General features: G+C 37.6%; 2 protein-coding genes across 7 annotated transcripts in view; one reads left to right on the forward strand and one right to left on the reverse strand.

The window, feature by feature from the left end:
- Positions 1 to 20,204, forward strand: part of l3hypdh (trans-L-3-hydroxyproline dehydratase) — a 63,567-nt gene extending 43,363 nt beyond the window's left edge. For 2 of the 5 annotated variants that reach the window (XM_081378842.1, XM_081378841.1), the window contains exons 4-6: positions 1,016 to 1,138; positions 1,282 to 1,419; positions 1,568 to 1,831. In XM_081378842.1, the coding sequence (XP_081234968.1) occupies positions 1,016 to 1,138; positions 1,282 to 1,419; positions 1,568 to 1,693 (387 nt within the window). In that variant the 3' untranslated portion in view covers positions 1,694 to 1,831. Of the gene's footprint in view, positions 1 to 1,015; positions 1,139 to 1,281; positions 1,420 to 1,550; positions 1,843 to 19,070 lie in introns of those variants that run through there. The other 3 variants (XM_081378843.1, XM_081378840.1, XM_081378844.1) reach the window with 3 other exon arrangements.
- The window catches only part of daam1b (dishevelled associated activator of morphogenesis 1b), a 54,904-nt gene continuing 32,167 nt past the window's right edge, over positions 1,831 to 24,567 (reverse strand). The window contains exons 11-26 of one of the 2 annotated variants that reach the window (XM_081378838.1): positions 23,821 to 23,959; positions 23,571 to 23,629; positions 22,609 to 22,796; positions 22,208 to 22,519; positions 21,505 to 21,612; positions 20,419 to 20,448; positions 19,231 to 19,328; positions 14,276 to 14,360; positions 13,330 to 13,436; positions 11,345 to 11,433; positions 10,627 to 10,795; positions 10,428 to 10,535; positions 6,901 to 6,961; positions 6,696 to 6,827; positions 4,358 to 4,528; positions 1,831 to 3,347 (exon numbers count right to left, since the gene is read on the reverse strand). In XM_081378838.1, the coding sequence (XP_081234964.1) occupies positions 3,135 to 3,347; positions 4,358 to 4,528; positions 6,696 to 6,827; positions 6,901 to 6,961; positions 10,428 to 10,535; positions 10,627 to 10,795; positions 11,345 to 11,433; positions 13,330 to 13,436; positions 14,276 to 14,360; positions 19,231 to 19,328; positions 20,419 to 20,448; positions 21,505 to 21,612; positions 22,208 to 22,519; positions 22,609 to 22,796; positions 23,571 to 23,629; positions 23,821 to 23,959 (2,069 nt within the window). In that variant the 3' untranslated portion in view covers positions 1,831 to 3,134. The remainder of the gene's footprint in view (positions 3,348 to 4,357; positions 4,529 to 6,695; positions 6,828 to 6,900; positions 6,962 to 10,427; positions 10,536 to 10,626; positions 10,796 to 11,344; positions 11,434 to 13,329; positions 13,437 to 14,275; positions 14,361 to 19,230; positions 19,329 to 20,418; positions 20,449 to 21,504; positions 21,613 to 22,207; positions 22,520 to 22,608; positions 22,797 to 23,570; positions 23,630 to 23,820; positions 23,960 to 24,567) is intronic. The other variant, XM_081378839.1, reaches the window with a different exon arrangement.

Here is a 24,567-nt window from a genome sequence, read left to right on the forward strand (position 1 = left end):
CGTCACAAAATCGACGGCCCTCCCACGATGGTTGATTGACAGCAGCGTTTCAACACAGACCCGCCCTCGTGAGCGAGCTGTCAATCATAGCCCGCGCCGACCGGCATGTTCATTGTTGATACGCTGGAGCACTGAGTAGAATGGCGTTTAAGCGATTGTGGTGTTCTGCTCTTGGGTATAATAAGGAACATAGCAGTCATATTGATGTTCCTAAATCCGAACCCCTGAAGACGCAGTGGCTGAGTTTGTTTTCGAAGGGAATATTCCCCACGATCAACGTCACTGCTTTCATGTTTGCGCGAATCATTTCACCAGACTGCTTTATAAAAGAGGTCAGTAAAAAGCTGGTTTTGCTAAGAAGCTGCTCCTGAAAAAAGGATCGGTACCAACTATTCGTGTTCCTGCTGCACCTCCAGAAGAAATGAAGTGAGTGTAACGTTTATATTAACCTTTATATTAATCTTTATATTAATCTTTGCAAATCGCTTGCTGCACGCTTCACGATGAATGTGGCTGTTTACACTCAGGGTACATTACGGCATGTTTTCTATGTATGACGTGACGTTCTCAATATAATTCATAATCCCACGTTTATAATGAACAACGCGTTATGGTTATTGTGTTACAAACGGTGTATGCACAGAACAGAGGGGCGGGGTGAGCAAAGCTCATTATCATTTAAAGACACATGCACTTAAACGGCGTGCTGAAAACAGAGCTGTTTTTGACCAAGTAAAATTAGTATTTTCTTACAATACTAATGAGAATTTTTAATTAAAGTATATTACAAAATTTTCATTTAGACCCTAAAGAATCATATTAGCTTGTACAAAAATGACATTATATGACCCCTTTAAAGAATCACCTTTTCTAACAATGGGATCAAACAAGATTAATCTATGAATTGAATATGGTGATACTGGATGAAATTATTTATTTATTTCTGAATTTCCTTTATTCCACATTGTGTTTTATTAATCTATAATTAGTGGACTAATTATTGTTATGACCCTAGGTAAAGCTGTACCATCCAGTCAGTGAGGATCTGGCCTTCCTCTATGGCACAATCCTTACTGACGGCAAAGATAGTTATTCTGAAGAGCCCACGACCAATGTGTGTGTTTTTGCTGACGCGCAGGTAAAACCAGCAGTGACCGGCTTACATGTTTATATCAATCCATACACGGGAATTTCTACCCTTAGATACTGTTCCTTCTAAAATGATATCAACTCTTTTGCTCTTCAGTCTATGTGACAGATGTCTGTTATATGGCTTGTCAGGTGGATAGAAGTCCTACTGGGTCTGGCGTCACCGCTCGTATCGCTCTTCAGTACCATAAAGGCCTGATCGCACTGAACCAGGCCAGAAGCTTCCAGAGCGGAGCTACAGGATCAGTATTTACAGGAACAGCAGTAGAGGTACCTGTAGCATATAAAAACAGATTTTCATATCTGTTTATTGTTGTAAATAAGTGAGGTATTATAAATGTTACTAGTCCTAGAAATGTATTTTATATGCTTGTTTCTTTAACAAAATCAGCCATTTGCAGCTGTTCTGTTGTTAAAGGAGACCATGTGTGGGGACTTCAAGGCTGTGGTAGTAGAGGTCAGAGGTCATGCTCACTACAGTGGTGTGGCCAGCTTCACCCAGGAGAGCGACGACCCCCTCTGTGGAGGCTTCCTTCTGCGCTGATTTAATCGTCTATCAATTTCTGCCTGATTTCAGGTACGGTTTCTGAGCGTGGGAGCACATCAATCTTCTGATGTAGATGTTTTGTAAAGGAAATCATGAAAACACTTTCAGACATTGAATAAACGTTGTGCTGAGATCAGTTCTGGTTTAAATTATATTTTTGACATTGTTTGAACTGTGAATAATGGCCACCAGGAGGCATCGTCCGACTATATTTGATCCAGCAAAAACGGAATGAACAGTGTGGTGACAGTTTTTACAAAAAAAAAGTATTGTCTCAGTTATTGTTTATCATAAAACCCTATTGCGACTTAAATTGACAGCATGTAACAGTAAATACTTTTCAGATTCTTCCATTTATTCTCTTATGGTTCATCTTACAATGGAAGGCTGAGTTTTCCTTAAATTATAAAAGTCCAATGGAGGTATCTTGCACTGAAAAAGGAAACTTTGTCATACAACTAGGCTGATCATAAAAAAACCAGGAGAGACTCCAGACAGGAAGGATGAATGTAAGGGAAGAAGAGTATTGCCTTGATCTGATTACTTGCAGATCATTTTAAATATGACTACATTTCACATCCTCAAACAGAGAGTCCAACACTTGACATCAGAGAGTCATAGAGTCTGTACAATGACGTCCACAGTGTTTAAGACACAACATGGGCACCAGAGGCCCCTAAAAATCACACCTTTAAAAAATCATTCCCAGTCAGCCTGTACCGGATATCACAATGCAGTCAACTTTCCGAAATAAGCAACCCACAGCCCTGGTTATTGATGTCAGTAATATTCCTTAAAAACACTCTATGTATAAAAAAAAGAAAGAAAGAAAAAAACACCCTTAGTAGAAAGGGCAAAACCCTCTCTTAAAGGGGTACAGTCACTTTACAGCTTTTCAGTGACCTATATACAGACACTTGTCATTAAACCTCTTTAAATAACCATCTGTTCCCACTTTGAGAGAAAAGTAGTCAGAAAAGCAAGAAATGGAGTAGTTCACATGGGTGCCAAGAGTCATTGACGCTTCTGACGATTTGTTTTGTTACAGTAAGAAAAAAGGGGGTTGACAAGAATTGCAAGTTTATGTGGTCAAATGAACGTGAGCTTCTGACTCATAACCAGTCAGTAAACTCACATTTATCAATATCTCTGATAATAATCCTGGTGCTCCAGCACACTTGATGAAATGAATCATTAAATTAGGTTCATTTTGCAGCAATATTCTTAAGTTCTCTGCATTTACACAGGTGGCCCATTACAGTCACATGACACAAGATAAACTGACTGTCTTTGGGTAAGCATGGTTTCCTCCGCTACCAGTGATGGTGTTTAATATGAGGAGAGGAGCTAATGAGTGTCCTCCAGACATTCACCACTGCAAGGAGGTTATTTGGTTGCAATGAAATGCGTCTCAGTGGTTGATCAGCATGACTGCCATTTAGAAGTTAAGCTTGGTAATTGGACGCTCCCTGCCGGTGTCTGATGTCTGGCTGTTTATGCGTTTGCGATTGCGCTTCATCTTTGACAGGTCTTTATCAAAAACCTCTCCTGAACGCAAAGCGGACACCAGATCGTCAAACTCCCCCCCGTCGTCCTCTCCGTTCTCTTTGGCTTTTCGAGCCTTCCTTTCTTTCTCCCTCTGCTCTTTGAGCTGAAAGACATCAAAAAAGAGGACATCATATTTAGCAGTAAATGGGTGAAGAATGAAGAGATGAGATATGGACCTGATGAGATGAGTTAAGTGGTTTGGCTTGAGCAGAGGCTGTCAGTTACTTAACTTTTCAAGTTAAATATATATACACACAGAGGCTATTTTATTAGGTACACCTGTTCAACTGCCATTAACAATTTCACATGGCAGCAACTCAATGCATGCGGGCATGGTCAAGACGATCTGCTGAAGTTCAAACTGGGCATCAGAATTGGGGAGAAATGTGATTTAAGAGACTTGGAACATGGCATGGTTGTTGGTGCCAGACGGCCGGTCTAAGTATTTCAGAAACTACTGATCTACTGGGATTGTCACGCACAACCATCTCTAGGGTTTACAGAGAATGGACTGAAAAAATGAAATATCCAGTGAGCGCCAGTTCTGTGGGCAAAAATGCCTTGTTGATGCCAGAGGTTAAAGGAGAATGGCCAGACTGGTTCGAACTCAAATATTATTATATCATTACAACCGAGGTCTGCAGAAGAGAATCTCTGAACGCTCAACACGTCAAACCTTAAAGCAGATGGGCTACAGCAGCTAGAAGATAAAAAAAAAAAAAAAAAAAAAAAAAAAAACGTTGCAGGGTCTGATGAGTCTCGATTTCTGCTGTTGGATATTCTGTTGGCACAATTTGGTCCAATTGAGCATCGTTGAAATGCCACAGCCTAGCTCAATCACTCAATCAGCTCAAATCACCTCAAACTGGTTTCTTGAACATGAATGGAATGGGAAATGTAATTTGCATCATGAATGTGGAGCTGACAAATCTGCGTGCAGCAACTGTGTGATGTGATCATGTCAATATGGACCAAAATGTTTCCAGCATCTTGTTGAATATATGCCATGAAAATTAAGACAAAAGGGGTCCAACACTGTACTAGCAAGGTGCACCTAATAAAGTGGCCGCCGGTGAGTATATTTATATAAAACTTCGTGAAGTGTTCACTGACCTGAGCCTCCATTCGTGCCCTGCGCTCCTCCTCCTCTTTGCGTCGGCGCATGTTCTCGTTCTCTTGACGGGCATCTGCAAACGACTGCAAGAACTGGTCGAATATCCCAAAGAACTCGTCAGGCTGCATCTTATCAGCATCCTCCCCAAAGTGCTTGACTACCTTTAAGAACTGGTGAACAGAAGCACTGGTCATATGAAAGCCATTTCCTGCTCTCTTTACTTTCAGAGTAGTGACATGAACATGAATCCCTCACACACAAAAACACACATTCTAAGCACAAACCTACTGTGGCACAAGAATAGATTTTTTTTTCTTGCAACATACAGTATTTCTTTGCACTGTTTGTAAAATAATAGCTATAAATGACTACTGTAGCTTGTTTATAATTTCCAGACCATTAGTGGTTTCTAAGACTTGAAAGAAAATGAAATTGTGGTTACTGCTCCATAATGCAGAGACAATTTTTTTCCAAAAATATTATTTAGAAGAACAATTGTAAAAGTAACATGTTAAATACACTTATTAAATAATTTACATGTCACTGAATAATGTTGCTAAATAATGAACAGCACAGTTTTCAACAACAATATTCAATTTGTCACAAAAAGCCATATTTTTACTTATGTCATAAAAACAATGAATGATGTAGTTGACAACAGAGTAGTCAAGTGGCAAACCCATCAACTTTTTTTTTTTTTAACATTGCAAAAAAGGTCAAACCGAGAGGAAAAACAAATTGCAGTGGAATGGGCAAACAGTAGCATAACAAACTGTAGGAGTCTAATGAAGTTCTAGTAAATGAACTGTGTGACGCGCTGCTAGTTATCCGGTCACCGGTAGCAAAGCATAAAGTGGTCTTGTTAACCAAGGTTTCTCCAGTGACTGATTACAGCCTAAACACAGGGGACTGGAGTCTTGCCATGGCACTGCTGTTGCCTCGTGCCGTCTCACCACAGGGGAGGCCCAGCCTTCCCACAATGCCTTTGATGTGCCTTTATCACTGCCATATGGAACAGCTCCTCTTTGGGCCTGTACGTGCCTGAGAGCCAAGGGGCATATTTTTATTTCTCCTTTGCCCTGCTTTTACATCTCTTCTTATCTGTCTCAGACTTCAGGCTGGAGGCCTAGGTTAGGTTGGAGGTAAAGACTTTCTGCTATAGAGTGCATACGGCATGTTATTGTGTATTTACATGCATGACCTTTCTATCAAATGCAGTTCATACATAAGCATAAAAAAAAAAAAAAAGATTTAAATGTCATGATGGAATAATCAAGACAAAAGAAAACTGTTTCATTGCTAATTATTAATATTTGAAAAACTTGACCGCTTTGTCCGCTGTTACCAACATGCAGGGGAAAAACCCCCTCAAAACAAATCAGAAAATGATATCATAGACGACCCCTGTATACCCTCATGGCTGTGTATCAAGGTCAATAAGACTCTTAAAATGTCAAATGATTTGCAGTGTTGTTATTGTTAACTACAACTATTATTCATTTTAAAATTAATCTGAAATAAAAAAAAATATTAGTTGAAAATTTTAAAACGTCAAAGGAATTAAATAAAAATTAAAAATGCAACCTTGGCAACTAACTGAAATAATTTAAATTAAATTACTGAAAGTGAAAAAAATATAAAAAATATATGACAAAAGCACATAAAATGACAAACTTAAACTAAACTTAAAACTAAGTAATTGAAGAATAAAAGTCAGTTGAAATTATGAATTATTACTCCAATAGTATATAAATAATACTAAAATAACTGAGTTATTATCCTGGTTAACATTTTAGTTATATATATAATAAAAGTAACATTCAGATATTATGAAATATGAAACCAACATGAATACAAATAGTGCATTTCTAAGAACTTTGAGGTGGGCTGTCCCATTTATCCAAGATTTTTACATACAAAACATTCACAATCCTGTCATAAAAGCACAATATATTATGAATTGGCTGCATTTTGGCTTTCAAAAACCTTGAGATTTCATATACTCGTTTCCTCTCACAGGACTGGAAGATAATATAAGGTGGGTGTGTGTGCCTCCCTCTGCACAGATGGGGCTTGCGAAAGCAGTAACAGTTGTATGTCCTTTTCCTCCTCGACGTCCTGTAGGGCCCCCAGGGGCCAGTGAAAGTGCCAGGGTCACTACATAGGAAGCGTTCACAGTAAGAGGTTGAAGGTCAGCTCCTGCGTGCAGCAGGACATCCAGGGTAACTGCAGCCTGTTTCTCCAGCTGGCCTTTGAAAGAAGCTCAGCGAGCACCAGGATGTGCACCTTAAAGATAAACACACAAACAAACACATGCAGTCCGGCACACACACTCACCAGTTCTTTGGCCTCACCGAGGGAGTCCTCGACATCAGAAAAGCTGAAACTGGCCACTGTGATGAACTGGCTGACTACAGACACAAACTTATCCCCAAACTGCTGAGGACTCTTCTTCTGGTATTCTAACTCCTGCATGAGAGAGAGCCAGTGTAGATGATTTGCTTTTAAGCTTGTGAACAAAGAGGATTCATGCAGCACTTACACTCTCTACGCTCTTCAAGCCACTGCGAAGATTATTGATCTCCTTCTCCAGTTCAGTCATGCTAGAAAAAAAAAAAACATAAACACCACAATCATTTTATTTTATGTGTAGTCAAGAATATCCTGTAAGGGGAGAGTGGGGTAAGCTGTGCCACTTTTGACTTAACTTGTTCTCTAGGTAAGGAAAATTAGATGTAAACTAATATTTTAGTTAGGATGTCTGCTATAAAGTGAAATATATAACATAGCGGGCATGATATACTGTATGATGGTATATGAAAAAATATATAATTAGGGGTTAATATATAACTAATTAGGGCATAGTTGTGGTCAAGTGGATTGAATAATTGAGGAAAATGTGAACAATATCATTCTAAATGCCCAATCCCATTCCAAGGTCTTATTTTGCAGCACATTTTTCATATTTTCAGTAAAATAAGTTCAATACTAATAGAAGCGTTGTGAAACAGTTTTCAACATTTTGTAATATTGTTTTTATTTAATGGTTAAACAATATGGGAGAAAGCTTACAATTAGTATTATTAGTTAATGCAGCATCTGACACACTTTACCCCACAGTTACCATTTTGGAAATGCTTAATTTAATCATTCATGACAATTTCCTATAATTTAATCTTTTTTTAAGATTGTTATTTTAAAACAATCTTAAAATATACTAACAAGTATGACATATTTTTTATAAATGTTTTTAATGATTATATTTTATATAAATTAAATGTAAAAGTATTTTTATTATTTTATAGAACCATAAAATTCATTGTACCTGCCAATAAAATGCAAATTACTTGGAAAATTTAATCAGTTATATTAAATATGAATTAACACATATTCTAAACGTTTTATATATATATTTTAAATAAAACATTTTGAAATATTTTATACAAACGTGGCATTTTGTATTTCAATATTTTTCATATGTACATCTCTCAATCACAGTCAGCTGCATATGATGGGCCCTTTTTAAATATATGGTCATGTAACACAAACAATTCAAAGTTTGCTATATTAAGGGGTGACACATCTTACCCCATTCTCCCCTATGCCATTTAACACAATTATATCCATATGCCATACAGGCTAACCTTCAAACCGTTCCAAGTTCCAAACCGGTCACACTGATAAGAACCACAGATATATATATATATATATATATATATATATATATATATATATATATATATATATATATATATATATATATATATATATATATAACAGCCATTCAACTGAACTTCAACCCTTGTGATAGCACTAAAGTGACTCCATTAATAATATAATGTGTGAGAAAGGCTCTGTTTTGAGCTGAGCTATTCATAGCTGCAGAAATGACCTCTCTGTGGGACTGATAGCTGCTTGTCTTCAATCTGTGCCACCTTTATTCCTCCCTACACACAAGAGATTGAACTATCAAAGTACACAAGAGACATACTTGTGTGGTTATGGCATGGCTGGACTGGCCATTGGGCATACCGGGCATTTGCCCGGTGGGCCGATGTGCTTTTTGGGCCGATATATCTCATACTCATACTTTTTTTTTTTTTTTTTTTACGGCCCATACAATTTGTACATCGGTGGCCCATTCGTTTTGTTTTGTTTTGCTTAATTGGCGGCGCTGGGTTTGTGCCGGTGTAATGCATTGGTCAAAGTCAGTGTTAGTTTTTTTTTCTGACAGACCAGCCCATAAACCACGTAGATCAGCGGCCCATTGGCTCTTTTCTTGTTTGACACTGGGCTGGCCCAATCACAACTTTAAACGAGTGAGCGAGCGTGCAGCAGTGTCAGTGTGTATCTGTCAAAATAGATGGAGAAGAAACGCAAGGAATGTGCAGATAAATAGCGTGAAAAAATAGAACCAGGCCCTTAAAGCAGACACTGTAAACTGTGTCAAAATATATGTTTTCTGACCTTCATCAGCTCCTGTGGTAGATGATGATAGTGAGGACGGAGGATCAGGAGAGAGATGAGAGAGTGTAGCCTGCGGTAAGCAGAACTACTTTCAAAACACTTAGGCCATGTCATGAGTGCAGATTATTTCCACATCTGCATAGTTGACGATTACCGCAATTCACTAGAAATTTAATAAGAGGCGTTTGTAAACCATGTTTTCCGCCAAAATAAAAGCTTGATGCAGTTTGCGTCAAAATAAAAGATCATGTGCTTATCTCTTTCAAGTATAGAAATTGGTACAACACTAATTATGAAAGTTTCCTTTATTTTTTAGTGCATTTGTTTTACAAAATATGGCTATTACTGTCATTGGATTAATATTATAACTATTATTATGTAGTAGGTGTAATGTAGACACTGTAACTAAAAGAGGTTTGAATTTTTCTTTGTTTAATTTGCACACTGAATATGGGTTGGAGCTTTTTATTTTGAACTCTCAAAGTGCACCAGATTGATGAATTCAACATTAAAATGCACAAAATTTTCTCACTGGGGGGGGGGGGGGGCATGCCCCCGAACCCCCCTAGAAGGACCGAGGTCACACCACCATAGTTTTAACAAAAATCCTGTAAGAAACACCTGTATTTCTATGCCAGAGCCGCTTATAGCTTGTTTTAGGATTCACCACTGTGGAGTATAGTTCAGCTGTATTAATAAATATCAAATTTGGAATTATTTCATCTGTTAACTCTCACTCGTTCCTATACTCACTCACATTACATGGCATTAGTGGTTTTAAGGAATAGGAGTTGGTATGCATATAATTAAGGGCGTGCAAAGATGGGTGGTGTTTATGATCATATAGTGGGCCGGTCTGGGCAAAAATGCCCGGGCCGATTTTTTGTCCCAGTCCAGCCCTGGGTTATGGGAAAACCTGTCCACTCATTGTAGCTTGTGACCCTTTCAACATATTTTTCATTTGTAGTCTGAATAAATGACACTGACTGATTTGCCTGAGGCAAACAGAGTTCTTCATTTAATTCTTTCTACCCCGTCAAATGAGATCACGGGCAGAATTTGTCTTGTGACTTCACTTGTGGACCGATCATGATCACATTAGTCTCGCTGGCGCGACTAAAAAGTAGTTTAGTGGACATTCTACTGTACATTTGGACGGTCCCTTTAAGGCAAAGTAATGAGGAATGACTCAAAATTAGAAACTATCTTCCAAGGGGGAAAGTGTCACAAGTGTATCACTCACATCTTGGCCCATATTTGTTGGCACGCAGAACTCGAGAGGTCATGGAGTGGAGCTGTACTCACACTCTCTCTGCTATGGTGGCCATGTATCTCTCTTCCACTTATATATTTCAGCACCTAGAGCCAGGAGAGCCGAGGGCCCCATTTCTTCCGACTATAACTTAGGGTTTTCCTCTGCATATGTGAGTAACCAAAAGCTTGTATGACCCACAGCATGGATTTAAGCCCAGTGGTGGGCGGGAGTGACACCGCAAAAACTATTTCCCAAAATCCATTTAGCGCAAGTAGACCCTACAGGCCTGTAAATCGTAAAGCCGACGAAAGAAGCGCACGCTATAGCCCATCCGCAGCTATACCTACTTGACTTTTGCAGCTTCCGGCACATTCTGCAGCTCCTCTGAGAAGAGCATGACTTTTGAGTACTTCTTTTCCAGAATAGTGATCAGGTAGTGTAGGAGAGTGATATTCCTGCAACGGGACAAAGGCAACAATTAAGGTTGGAATATAAATCACTGTGTGTTCTTTATGCTTCTGTAAACATGAAGATAGATTTTCTCACTTGTCAATGCTGGACTTGGTGTCTGCAATCTTGTTGAGCGAAGAGATTTTGAAGCCATATGCGTTGCCTCTCTGTCCTTTGTTCATGTAGTTGCCAAACGCCAGCACCACCTCCAGCAGCTGCTTGAGATTTCGACTGTGCAGCACCTCTTTTGAGGCCTTGATCAGTGCTGCAAAGTGAAATACAAATAGTCACGCAAGGGAGAAAAAAAAATCCTAAATGTTTCATGTTCATGAACTATACTGTAAATAATACTTATCAGCATTATATATATATATCTATATATCTATATCTATATATAAATATCTGTATATACAATAAATGTATACATAATTATAATAGAATTATAATAGATTTTTATTATATATATATATATATATACACACACACACACACACACACAATACATGTATACATATATATTATAATTTTAATAGATTTGTATTACAAATGCAATTTTATATGTATATATATTTAATTGATAATATCTATTTGACTAAACTAAAAATAATATGCATGAAACGTAATTTTTCATCACCTTATTTTTTAACATTATAATTTACATATATTACGGTATTATAATTAATCTGAATATTCTTCACTTGAATACGGTATTTTCTTAAGCTAAAAATGGGACAGTTTAAACTTTAGAAAATGTAATCTACTAACAGCCCTATTTTTTGCAATGCAAATGCATTTAAAGAGCACATGAACACACCTTCAACTTTAGGTTTAATTTCTGCAATCCTTTCAGCAAACTTCTTCTTGAAGTACAAAGACTGTAACCTCTGCTGGTAATGGTTTATTCTGTTGGAAGGACATAGAAATGGATTGGGTCAGGGAAAAAGGGAGAATACATCAAATATAAAAGAAAGGCCCATTAAAAAGACTGCACACTACATCACCCATAATAGATTCTAAATGAGCTGTAGAACTTTATTGTCCCGCTCAGGACACGATTAAACGGATATGATCTGTATACACAGCATTAATGGTTCCACTGAATAAAGAACAAACTGCCTGAACCAGTTATCTGAAACTGACGCTGCTGTGTTACATTCAGCACACTTGTGCCGGGGATAATAACCTTGGTGACCGCACTTGCCGAGGGCCCAAACACAGCCTAGGGACTAAAATCTGATGACCAAGTTGATTCTTTGAAAGATTTCTCTTCCACCCTCTACACTACAAACACATCAGCCACAGCGGAGTGAAAAATTCACCAGGGAAAAAGCAAGCAAAGCAAGCCAAGGCACCTGTGCTTTGTTTGGCTCAGCTCCTCTGTTAGAAAGAATAAGGCAGCTGCATAGCTACGATGAGATAGTACTTATTTAGTTACAGCAAATATTGATGCTGAATAGGATCCTCAGCCTGACCAGATCAATGTGTCACCCAGGATTCATAACCCTTTTCCTTCCTTCCTGCAGGAAATCGCATTTGCTCCTGACACTGTGTGTTTGTGTGGAAAAAACTAAACAGATCTGAATAAGTCACTGTACAGTGGTGGGTGGCCTTCATGGATCAGATACTCCTCACACACAACGTACTAGACCAACATCCATGCCAATCAGCAACGGGGCCTCTCTGGGTATCGGTCACTTCATCCATTTTTTTTATTATGGGATAGCTATCTATTTTTTAAATCTCTTCCATTTATACATGACCACATAAATGTGTCACAAAACGAATATAAACCCGATCTTCAATTCCTGAGTTATATGCAAATTTAAGTATAACCAAAGGACTTTTTGATTGGTAAAGTCATCTCGTCACAGCAGCTGCAGTTAGAAGCTCCGGTTCCGATAGAAACAGACTGCGCATTGTGCATTAGCGTGTGTAGAACCAAAATGAGACAGTTGTTGTCAGATTTCATTTGTAATTTCAAATATGAAATTTAATCGTAAGCTTGACGAACAGTTTTGGAGAATTTGATGTTTCCCCATTCAAAGGGAAAGAGCTGCACTGGCATGTCCGAGAGGAATTTCAAAGATGGCTGCTGAATTAAATGACTTGTCTTAAAGGGGCTTTGGTACAAGTCAATGAAAGCAACAAATATGAAATGCAATTAATTTATCATCAACTAATTTCAAAGACCGCAATAGGAGAGACAGCAGCATCAGCACAGGTAAGATAATTTAGTCTCGCTACTTTTAATGAAGAGGATTGTGTGCTGAGCTTCAGGATGTGTCGCCGAACTCATTTGCGGCAGTTTGCGCTTCAGCTTGCTGAAGAGAAAGGCTACTTATCTGTGGCAGGTTATATCTGTGTTACAGTAGCACTGTCATATGTGACTACCGGGAGCCTGTAGACTATAACATGCTCTCACACGTTTATTTTTTTTACCATTTTGGGAGGAGTAAAATTTGCATATGTGGCTTCAACAGCCATATGCATTTACACTTGTCCATTTTTTTCTGAAATTAAACTATTCACACCTGCCACACATTTATTTTTTTAAAACTTATTTTTACTCAAGGTGCATCGTAATGGTCAAAGACGTCCAACTAGTGTATGTTTACATAGACCAACAAGGACCAGTTGCATAAACATAGCCACAATGTTAAGACTGTGTCTTAAGAACTAGTCCAACCAACTAGCAGTTGGGTAATCAGTCATACTTTTCAGATTCAAATTAGACCAATATATGAACTGTCACAATGACAGTTTATATTTGAAAACCCCATGTTTGATTAGCTGTCATACCTGCTCATTTCATAGAGGAAACGATCTGCCTTTGCCATGCGGTCCAACTCATGTTTGTGCTCCTCTAATAGGTCCACATCACTCTTCTCTGGGACAAACTTCAGCATCTGGAGCAGTGAAGAAACACCATTAATTACTAATAATAGAGAATAATCCTCCACCAGTCTCATGTGACATTATTTTGAAAGGCCATTTCTGTTTCAGAGTATTAAAAAAAGGAACTGTAACTTAGTTTCATAGAATTACATAATTTATCTCATAAATGCGACTTTATATCTCACAATATGACTGTTTTCTGTAATTATAAAATTTTACAGTATATCTCACAATTACATTTAGGACTTTATAGCTCACAATTGCAACTTTCATCCATAATTGCGGCTTTATTCCTCACAAGAGCAACTTTATATTTCACAAATGCAACTTTATATCTAACAAAATAGCGACTATATCTCACAAGTGCAACTTTGTATCTCACAATTCCAAATTTATATCTCACAAATGCGACTTTTTTCCTTAATTGCAATTTCATCTCACAGTTGTCAATTTAAAAAATCTCATAATTGCAACTTTATTTCTCACAAGTGCAACTTTATATCTCAAAATTCAAAATCTCACAATTGCAACTGTTTCCATAATTGAGACTTCACATCTCACAAATGCAACTTTTTTCTATCTCACAATTGTGAATTTATTGCTCACAAGTGCAACTTTGTCTTACAAATGCAACTATATCTTGTAATTGTGACTTTTCCGTAATTGTTTAGTTCCCATAATTGTGACTTGCAGTTGTATCTCACAGTTGACTTGACGCAATTGTGACAGTTTTTCCATAACTGTGACTTTATATCTCATAATATGACGTTATTTCTCATTTTAAACTCAGTGTCACTATGCTTTTCCTTTTGTCCCTCACATTGCAGTCTGCTCATGCCTGGACACTCACCTGCTCCAGCATGTCTTTGGGCAGGTCTTCCTGTTCATCCATGGTCAGAATGGCTCTCTTTATTTCCTCATTGGAAAGTTTCAACCTGAAACACGAGCACAGGATATACAGATCAAGCAACCTGGGACAAATAAATTCATTTGAAATGAATTCACAAATTAAATTTGAGTGATAGATCCACATCAGCACAGAACTCAGTGAACTCAAATTAATCACATCGAGAAAAGGAAATTCCTAGGGAATTTCCTCCGCTTGCATCAATTTTCCTTTGGCATACAGTATAAATAAATTAGTGTATGTTATTTAGAAGAGCTATTAATCTTGCGGCCCGATGTTGAACCCGTGTGTTTGTTCCAGTTACCAGGAATTTCCTGGCTAACACTATATATCATTACTGGAGTGAAGAAGTGATATTATAGCATGACTCATATACAGTAAGTTAACCCAGCATTTGCCTGCTTTAAATAATCTGTAATCATCACTGGTTACGTCTCGACAGTAACATTACATTTGTGGTCAGTTTGTCGTATATGAGTTCCTGCTCTTTCCACCAATTTGTTTGAGCTATTTATGAGAAGTATGCTGTTAAAACATGTTGAAAATCTAAGGAAGAGCCCAGAGGAAAATCCACCAGTCAAGCCCACCATCCAAGATAGCAAATGAATGATAGAGAGATGCATCTAATCCAGGGATAGCTATGTTCGGACTTTAGGCCAAGAAGAACAGGTGTTTGACGGGTCTGAGATCAGCGCTGGAGAGCAGCCTTCGTTCCCCTGCCAGGATCCAGAGAGACTGCAAACCACAGCGCTGACGTGAAACACGGCCAGAGCACTTTCCATGTTCGAGTCTAGGTGTTTGTGCCAAGCAGCGCTTCCAATTCCTCGCATTCTGTGTTACTAAGTTCTTTCTAACAAAAGTTCACATGCTTAAGGAGTCAGTGAAGTTGAACTCAGGAAGGAAAATAATGAAATAATGGCAGCCTCAGTTCATTCAGAGGCAACCCAACATCATTATTAGGAGGTCATTAGCGTAACCGCAGGACTCCCTGGTTTATTATTTAATCAGCGAATAATAAGCCTGAGACACAGTCGTGGAAAAATCTTGCAGAGGACGTTTCATTTCTTGTGGTCACAGATTGCGAGATGCCATTATCCAACCCAATTAAATCAAAATCAAAGCTTTTTAACCTTTAGTCCATGTGTGTGTTGGCTTTGAGGTAGTGCTGGGCGGTTTACCGGTTCATACCGAATACCGGTGTTTATTTTTGTTACGATATGAATTTTTAATATACCGCAATACCGGTGTATGTCGCTTTAATCGGAACGCGGCGCTGCGCGACACAGTCTCACCCCTCATTTACAACACACATCTGCGGCGCATTACAGCTGCGACAAGGTTTTATTCCGTCCTCCACGCGGTGCGTCAAAATAGACTAGGCGCCTATATTTAGCGAAGCGGCGCGGAGAGCCGCTTCTGGGAAGCTTCGATCTGAAACACAAGCATTGACTAGAATGGGCACGAGACGTGTGGGGGTGAGAGTGTCTTTTTTCTCGCGGCGCGCGTGTTTTTATACTGTATTAACGTATCTGAAGTGAACTGACGGTCTTTAGAAAAGTTTCTTTGTTATTACGATTGAATCTTTCTTTATCTTTCCTGATAAAGCAGTGTTTATGAGCGTTGCTGCTTTGTGTACAGCCGTTACCGGGGAAACCACTGTTTCTGCCGCTCCTAAAGCGCGTCCTGCTGGCACCTCTTTGTAAACAGCCTTGCAAACCTGTATTATTAATATTAGTGTGGATTTTTTTCTATAATATTCACTCATGACAATAAAATAGGGCATTATAAGTAAATCTACTGCAGTATTTCCTCTCTCACTCAGTAGAAAATGTGGTTAACACCCATCATGCTTGAAAAAAAAAAAAAAAAACCGGTAAAAACCGTGAAACCGGTATAATTTAGAAAAAAACCGTGATGTTGATTTTTGGTCAAACCGCCCAGCACTACTTTGAGGCCATCTGTATGCTAGTGACGATGCTGACAAAATTAACTTTTAGCAGATATATAGGCATTTTCCTCCTCCAGGAAAACAGACAAAAGTATTTATGACTCATCTTGCACTACATACTATAGATTTTTGTCCAATGAAATGCTCTCCAGAATGAGAATGATGCTCTAATGCCACGTGCAATCTAAAAGTAAAGTTATTGGCTATCTAAAATAAAACCGACAAAAGTTTCAATAGCATACATCAGATTTGTCAAGAAATGTCCTTTAATGATGGAAATATTTTTATTTACAAACCAAAAACCTGACTACTTGAGTTTTTGATTGGTCTCTTTTGAATTGTTTTCTATTCTCAGGCAGCATGTATTTGATCAACAATACAGTAAAACAGTAATATTGTCAAATATTATTACAAATGAAAATAGCTGGTTTCCATTTTGATACATTATAAAATGTAATTTATTCCTGTCACGACAAAACTGAATTTTTGAAAACTAAAAGAGTCCTTTCTGACCTATTCCTGTGGAACTGGCTTAGTAGGTTTCAATTCCTCCTCTAAATGAAAACTTTCAACACTGAGTAGATTAATATGAACTAGGCTCTAATTTGCAATTATTGAACATATGTTACTCCTCAGTATCATCTCCCTCTATTTCCAGACCACCATCTCACCCTCCGCCGCCTCGTTGTCCAGCACCACATTTACCATTCCCAAACCAACACTAATGACTCTACAGGCTACAAGCGAAACTATTTAAATCCCTGTGAATCTCAGCTTGGGTGGTCCGTTCGGTGGCTGTACAATGGATTACACCCCAATCTCTGCTTGTGGAGAATCCTAAGAGACCATTTAGGGAGGATGAGAGTGTAATAGAACCACAGGCCGTGATCTACAGATGGTGCTGAAGACAGCTGTTAATGTGCGCTAAAGAGGGTCTCAATGTCGGTTATTCACAAACTGTCATTAATACAAGTTTGCAGTGGGGATTTATTTTATTAAATTTTTTATTTTTTTTTGAGTGAATCTAGAGATTTTGGAATTGGTCTGTTTTTTTGTTGTTTTTTCATGTAGTCTGAAGTTTCGCGTTACTAGAACCTTTGGTGTTTGGGTCCAATGCCAAACCACAGTCAGTCAGAGAGCTGTCATATATCCGAGACCGTCTGGATTGGCAGCTGTCACCAACTGTTACAGTTTGCTTTGTGGGATTCGTTTCATACTAAAAGGGCAGTCCTGAGGTAAAAAACAGATCTTTTAGCCTAAAATAAGAATTTGATCCTCTAGTAAAACTATGTATAAAGACAACATCACCACTAGGCATGTGCCGGTATCACATTTTCATGCTGCGATTAATTGAGTGAGCTTTTATCACGGTATACGGTATTATCACGATATTTTAATATTTTAATTTTAATTTAATTGGGGGGGGGGGGTAAAAATAAAATAAAATAAAACTTGGCTCACAAGGTGTAATTGTGATTGTCAAAACATTTGGTAACTAAACTGAATTTTATTAAGTTTAGTGACAACATGTTACAATGATTACATGATACTATGACTGGTAGGCTACTGTTTGTATTGCTTAACACAAATTTAACGATTTCAATTCAATACTTGGAATTTGATTTAAATCTTGATTCAGTATTGACTAATTTTGGATAAATATTAGGAAGGCTACAGTAGATAGCCCACATGTTATTTTTTTCTCATGAAAAAAAAATATCTCACATAATGCTATGTAACCATGTAAAGCCCTATCAGCTGGTATTATTAAAGGTTACAAATAACTAATTAAATCAAATATAATGTGGTTTTTATTATAATAACAATTATGTACTGACACAAATAAAAATAAATATGTAAAAAAGTGCAGTGCACATATTCAGCAAAATACTCCTCTTTATCTATTTGTTTTAGTCATCTAGCATGCTGCTGGTCATTAAATGGTTTAAATGTAACGTTCTGTGACACAATTGTTCTCCTGTTTCATATCAAAAGTAACCTGCTCTGTCTTGTTTGACGGTCTTCGTGTCCTCTTTGCTCCGCGATTTTTCTCTGCGTGAGGAAACGGATGTGTGGCGTGAGCGTGTGAAGAGTCTCGCGCTGAATGCGTCGAGTTGGCAGCTCTGCTTTTAGAAGCGGGATTGATCCGGATAGATCGGCGGCGGCCATAGAGGCGGCGGCGTGTGAGGACTGTTTACATTAGACTAGAAGTGCGCACCGGCCGCATGCTTATACACGTGGCGATTGTTTACATCAGAGTGCGCACGTGTTTCGCGCAGCATACGCAGTGTTTGTTTAAGCGGTTGATGGAAAATAAGCTATAATGCGCGTTCTAAAAATCTAAATTCTGATCTATTATTTTTCACGGTATTTTGAAGTGCCCGCGATAACAATATCGTGCATATTTATTACCGCGATTTATCGCATTACCGAATACCGGCACATGCCTAATCACCACTGAGAAGAGAAACTCAGTTGGAACCCTGGATAATTAAAGTGTTAAGCTCTCATTTCATACTTCAGTCACATACTGTACGTATAAAGCTAGCTTCTGCAAGCACAGAATCCTTGGGGATTCCTTGTGTGTAAGTCAAATATCCTTCCTGACATTGACAACCATGTTTTCAAGAGTGAAAAAAATATTTTTTAAATGATTTAAAACTTTAATTAATGAGGAATGGTTCCTGTAAATGTTTAGAGACACACGCTGCATTGATTTATAAAGAATTCAAGGAAGCCACCTCCTACATATATGAAGAAACTAAAGAGTGGTATTTCTTTCATTGATAGGAAATACAATAACCAAGGTGGAGGTTACAGTACCAAACCAGGACGGAGGAACCACAAGGTTTAACCCACAGGATATGACATTACATCTGGAGGTCAGTGAGTTCCACACACACTTGGCAGCCGGTGGTGAACTCAAAGCCGGGTCAGACACATCACTCACCGTGAGAGAAGGATGTTGCAGTTTTGAGCCCGGCGGCCATCGATCACAGAGAGCTCCTTGACTTTCTTGGAGCTCAACACATCTTCCTCAGTCTCTTTCTGCAGTCAAAAAGGAGATACATTTCTCTCAAGAACAACTTTAAAGATCAGAATTCAAATAAAAGAATCAATACACTCAGACTCTTCCGAAATCTGAATTTTAAACTTACATGGAAAGTTTATATGAACTCTACCAGTAAAGTCACATTAGATTGATTTGGAACAAAAGAAAAACAATTTCCACATTTATATACCATATATACTATGGAAGCTTGATTCTGGAAGAAAAAAAATAAATTAAATTGTAATGATACATTTTTTAAGAAATATGTAAAAAGTTACTAGCGACTTCTAATCTCGCAATTTTTTTCCTCATTATTGCAAGCTTACCTGTATATTTTGTAATTCTGACATTATTTCTCGCAATAGCGGGATCTAAACTGAGTTGTGAGTTTTAAACAATAATGAGGAAAAAATTGTCAGATAAGAAGTCGCAATGGAAAGTTTATATTAACTAGTCATAATTTATATAAAGTAGTCACATTAGATTGATTTGGAACAAAAGAAAAACAATTTCCACATTTATATATTGTCTAGATACTATAGAAGCTTGTTTCTGCCATGAAGAAAAAAAAAGTTAATTGCAACTTCTTATCTCACTATTTTCTCTTCACAATTGCGAGTTTATATCTTGCAGTTCTGACTTATTTCCTCGCAATTAAGTTGTGAGCTATAAACTCACAATGGCGATGAAGTCATTTTTGTGAATTTATATCTCACAATTGCGAGTTTATAACTCACAATTCTGACTTTTTTTTTCAGAATTGTGAGATATAAACTCACAATTGCGAGTTATAGTCCAAATTGCAAGATATGAACTTCCAATTCTGAAAAAAAAAAAGTCCTAATTGTAAGATATAAACTCGCAATTGCGGGAAAAAAGTCAAAAAAAAAAAAAAAAAAATCTCAATTACCCAGAAATACCATCCAGTTTAAAGTCACATGTTCTAAGTCAGATGGTATATTTTGTTCATTGTTAAACTTTGAATCTAAAGTAAATAATGCATTGAGAATGTAAAATGAATGACACAGAAAGAGTGAGAGGGGTAGAGATGATGCAAAGACTATTAAGATCTGTTCAACCACTTACCTGCTTGCTGTTATTGACCATAAAGAAGTCCTAAAATGCAGGCAAGAAGCAAGGAAGATGCAGCACATGTTAGAGAGACAGAGTAGTCTAGTGAATTCAGCCAAGACAAACTCAAACAGGCATGATGTGCATAATGATGACATTACATGGGCGGTGAATGGTGAGCGTGAGGGTGCATCAAAACAGAGCCTTATGGGAGGTCTGTAAATGCAGTGTAAATGTGTGTGTGTGTGTGTGTGCACTATAAGATGCATGCTAGTTGATCATGAATGAAAGGTTAAAGCTTAACATCACAAGTTACTGTACCTCTCCAATTCCACCTTGATAAGTGTATCAAATCTACATGCTCCGCAATGGTAGCAGTAATTATGAGAAATAGCCACTACTGAAGGAAATAAAATCACAGCAACAACAAAGTATCGTGATTGTGAGATATAGTCACATAAAGTTAGAAAGAAAATAAATTTGATATAATTTGATACATAAAGATGAGAAATAAAGTTGCAATTGCGAGAAACAAAAATGCAATTATTAGATATAAATCACAATTATCTTTTAATTTATTTTACTGTGAGAAATACACTTCCATACCATAATGCTTCAAAAGTCAATTAAATCTATAAAGTTGTGAGAATTTGATGAAATTGGAGAGGTATAATGAATATACATTATATTGTATTAAGCATGCCTTCAAAAAGTTATTTTAAAAGCAGCTTACAGTACTTAATGCATTGTTTAAAATTACGGTTATGATTATACAAACCCAATGAGGTCCCAACCTCCCCCCCCCCCCCTAATTTGACTGTAAAGCCATAAGAAATGTATGTAATCGCTTTATAATGCAACTAAGTGTGTGGTTTACCAGGCGTAATGAGGACGGTTTGCCAATGTCTGCTTTTCATAGAAAGCTGCTGGTGATATCAATGCATTTTACAGTCTGCTAATTCAAACCCCATGCTCTGTGATGCAGAATTACCATGGGTAAACGTATGAATACCATGCATGAGAAACAGTAAATGCTTTGTGAGATCATTCTGGATAGAAAAAAAAAAATGAAAACCAGAGAAAGAAGCATTGTTTAGTGACCTGTTGCCTCTGATAGGCAGAGAAGGTCTTCTCAATGTCCACCAAGTCTAGGACTTTAAAAACTTTGCTGTCGTCAACGTCTGTCCAGACTGTCCCCTCAAGCTTGTTCTGTTGGAGAGATTTTAACTCAATCACCATCCAATCACCATTAAAGTCACTTGTTGTAAGTCACATGGTATATTTTGTTCATTGTTAAACTCTGAATATAAAGTAAATAATGCATTGAGAAGTTCAAAAAATACATCTAAAATGAAGACAAGAAAAAAATGCATATTAACAATCAGGAAAATAAATAAATCAACATTTTATTAAATGCTAAAATGTATAGAAAAAAAAACAGATTCATGAAATTTAAAATAAAGAAACTTTTTCAGTGCTAAAATGTATAGATAAAACTAGATTCGTTAACTTTTTACTTTTTCATTTTATTCAATGCTAAAGTAGTATAGATAAATATAGTTTCATGATAATTAAATAAATAAATAAAAACTAAAAAAGTATATAGGAATATACATCATGAAATATACTTTTCTCATTTAAATAATTTTTTTAAATCTAGTCCACTACAATCTATTTAGGACAATTTTAACAGTAATTTGTGTCACTGGACTTCCAAAAGTGTTTCTTGATTAAAAGCAGAGGCTTAAGAAACAAGATTTTCTTCTCTGACCCAATCTGCTCCTGTAAACCATGCCAGTCTCACCTCAGAGAGCTTAGCCCAGTTGAAGGACTTGAGTGGATTGGACGGCTGAGGAATATTTTTCTTCTTCAGGGATGGTCCCATGGGACCTCCTGGCGGAGGCGGAGCTCCACCGAAAGGAGGGCGTCCAGGGGGTGGCGGGGGGCCGCCAGGGGGCGGTGGTGGAGGTGGCGGCATCATAGCGCTGCCCGGTGGAGGAGGTGGTGGAGGAGGCATCATGCCACCAGGTGGAGGTGGAGGAGGCGGAGGGGGTAGCAGAGGTCCACCTGGAGGGCCAGGGATGGGAGGACCTCCAGGAACACTGGCTATCTGTCTCTAGATATGCAAAAAGTGATGTCTTAATTCATGTTTGCTTCTGTAAAAAGACATTTATATTGTTTTGTTTTGTGACATCATCAGCCTACCGTGCTGAGGTCATGTAGTCTGGCAGTCATTTCCGTCACCTGCTGCTTGACTAGTTTATGTTCCCCCATTTCTCTCTCTAACTTCTCTTTCATCTTATTGAGCGTCTGCATCATCTCCTCCTTCTCCTGTGTTTTCGCGTCACACTCTCGCTCCTTCTTCTCCATCTTCTGTTGAAGCTCATGGTGGTCTGCAGGACAAAGAGGTCAACGGTCAAAATTTTTGGTCACATGTCTCTACAATGAAGACGCTGCTTTCCAGCCAACTGAATCTATAAATAGGCTGCATTCAGGCAGTATCAGAATTACCATAATTATGAGATGACATCTCAGAGAATCAATTTGGAGCTGATGACATTCTCATTTTCAGTTAGTATTATTTAATATGGCAACGCTTACAAAGCCAAATAGATCCCATATGCATGTTGTTGTTAGAGTTTTACATTAATTCACTACATGCTGGTATGTTTTGCATGTTGTCATGATGGCGAAGGCATAAAAATTACAATAAAATTTAAATTGTAATTTGTAATGTTTCACAAAGACATTTTCTATTGTTGTTAAATCAAAATGGTAATTCCTAAATGAATTTATGAAAACAAGATAATGTACATAAATAATCAGCAAAATGAATAAATAAGCAAAAGAAATTATTAAACATTTTTATTCAATGTAAAAAAAGTATAGATAAAAATAGTTTTATGAAATTAAAAATATAAACAAATAAATAAACATTTCATTCAATGCTAAAAAGTATATTTAAAAATAGTCTCATGATGTCAATTCATATATAATACAACATTTCAAGTTGCAATTTATAAGTTTAACAGACATTTTCCATTATTGTTTCGTTAGAATGGTAATTCCTACATGATGTGAACGCACCAATAGTTACAGAGCAATAAATCTGGATGCAAAAACAGCCTGCTGTAAAAGAAACATCAATGTGTAGAACATATGCTGACCTTTACGCATTTTTTCCGCCTGTTCCTTCCACTGTTTCACCTCATTTTCGTTGACAAGCCTGAAGGAGGGAAAGCGATGTGATTAAAGGAAAAACTCATTATTCCAGTACAGATAATCTTAGTTTATTTGGCAAAGACTTAATGACGGTATTAAAAAAAGCACGCTTCCTATAAATACACCACAGCAACATTTGAATGCCAAAGAAAATCTTTAAAAAAAAAGTTGTCTGAAACAAAAAAGCAAACTCACATTCGAACCACATTCTTTACATTGAAGTTTTCTAATGGCGTGACGTCAGGGTCGTGACCTTTGTCATTCTGCAGGACCATCTGTTGGACGATGCGGTCCAGGAGCAGCCAATACTGCACTGTGTTCCCACTTCTCTTATCTAAAACAAAGTGCATATTCAAACATTCCTGCATGCAGAACACTTAAAGGAACACGCCGACTTTTTGGGGCTTTAGCTTATTCACCGTATCCCCCAGAGTTAGATAAGTCCATACATACCCTTTTCATCTCCGTGCGTGCCGTAACTCTGTCTGACGCACCCACAGCTAGCCTAGCTTAGCACAAAGACTGGCGGTAAATGGCTCCAGCTAGCATACTGCTCCCAATAAGTGACAAAATAGTGCGTCAGACAGAGTTACGGCACGCACGGAGATGAAAAGGGTATGTATGGACTTATGGGATACGGTGAATAAGCTAAAGTCCCAAAAAGTCAGCGTGTTCCTTTAAAATCATTTGAACAATATTTAAAACAATGGTTAAATATATACTTGATTCTTATTGGTCAATTGTGGCATTCCGTGGTCAAATACTGTAATTTTGTACCAAAAACCAAACAGGTTTTGCATCAGTGACGAGCTGTACATTATCCTATATGATATCATTTAATATTTGGTGGAAAAAGTCTGTATAGCTTATTGTTTCACTTATAAGCTAAATAAGTCTAAACAATAAATTCCCAGCAAGAAAGAGTGGGTAAGCTATAGGACC

Source organism: Scardinius erythrophthalmus (assembly GCF_964197995.2).
Source record: "Scardinius erythrophthalmus genome assembly, chromosome: 11".
NCBI lineage: Eukaryota > Metazoa > Chordata > Actinopteri > Cypriniformes > Leuciscidae > Scardinius > Scardinius erythrophthalmus.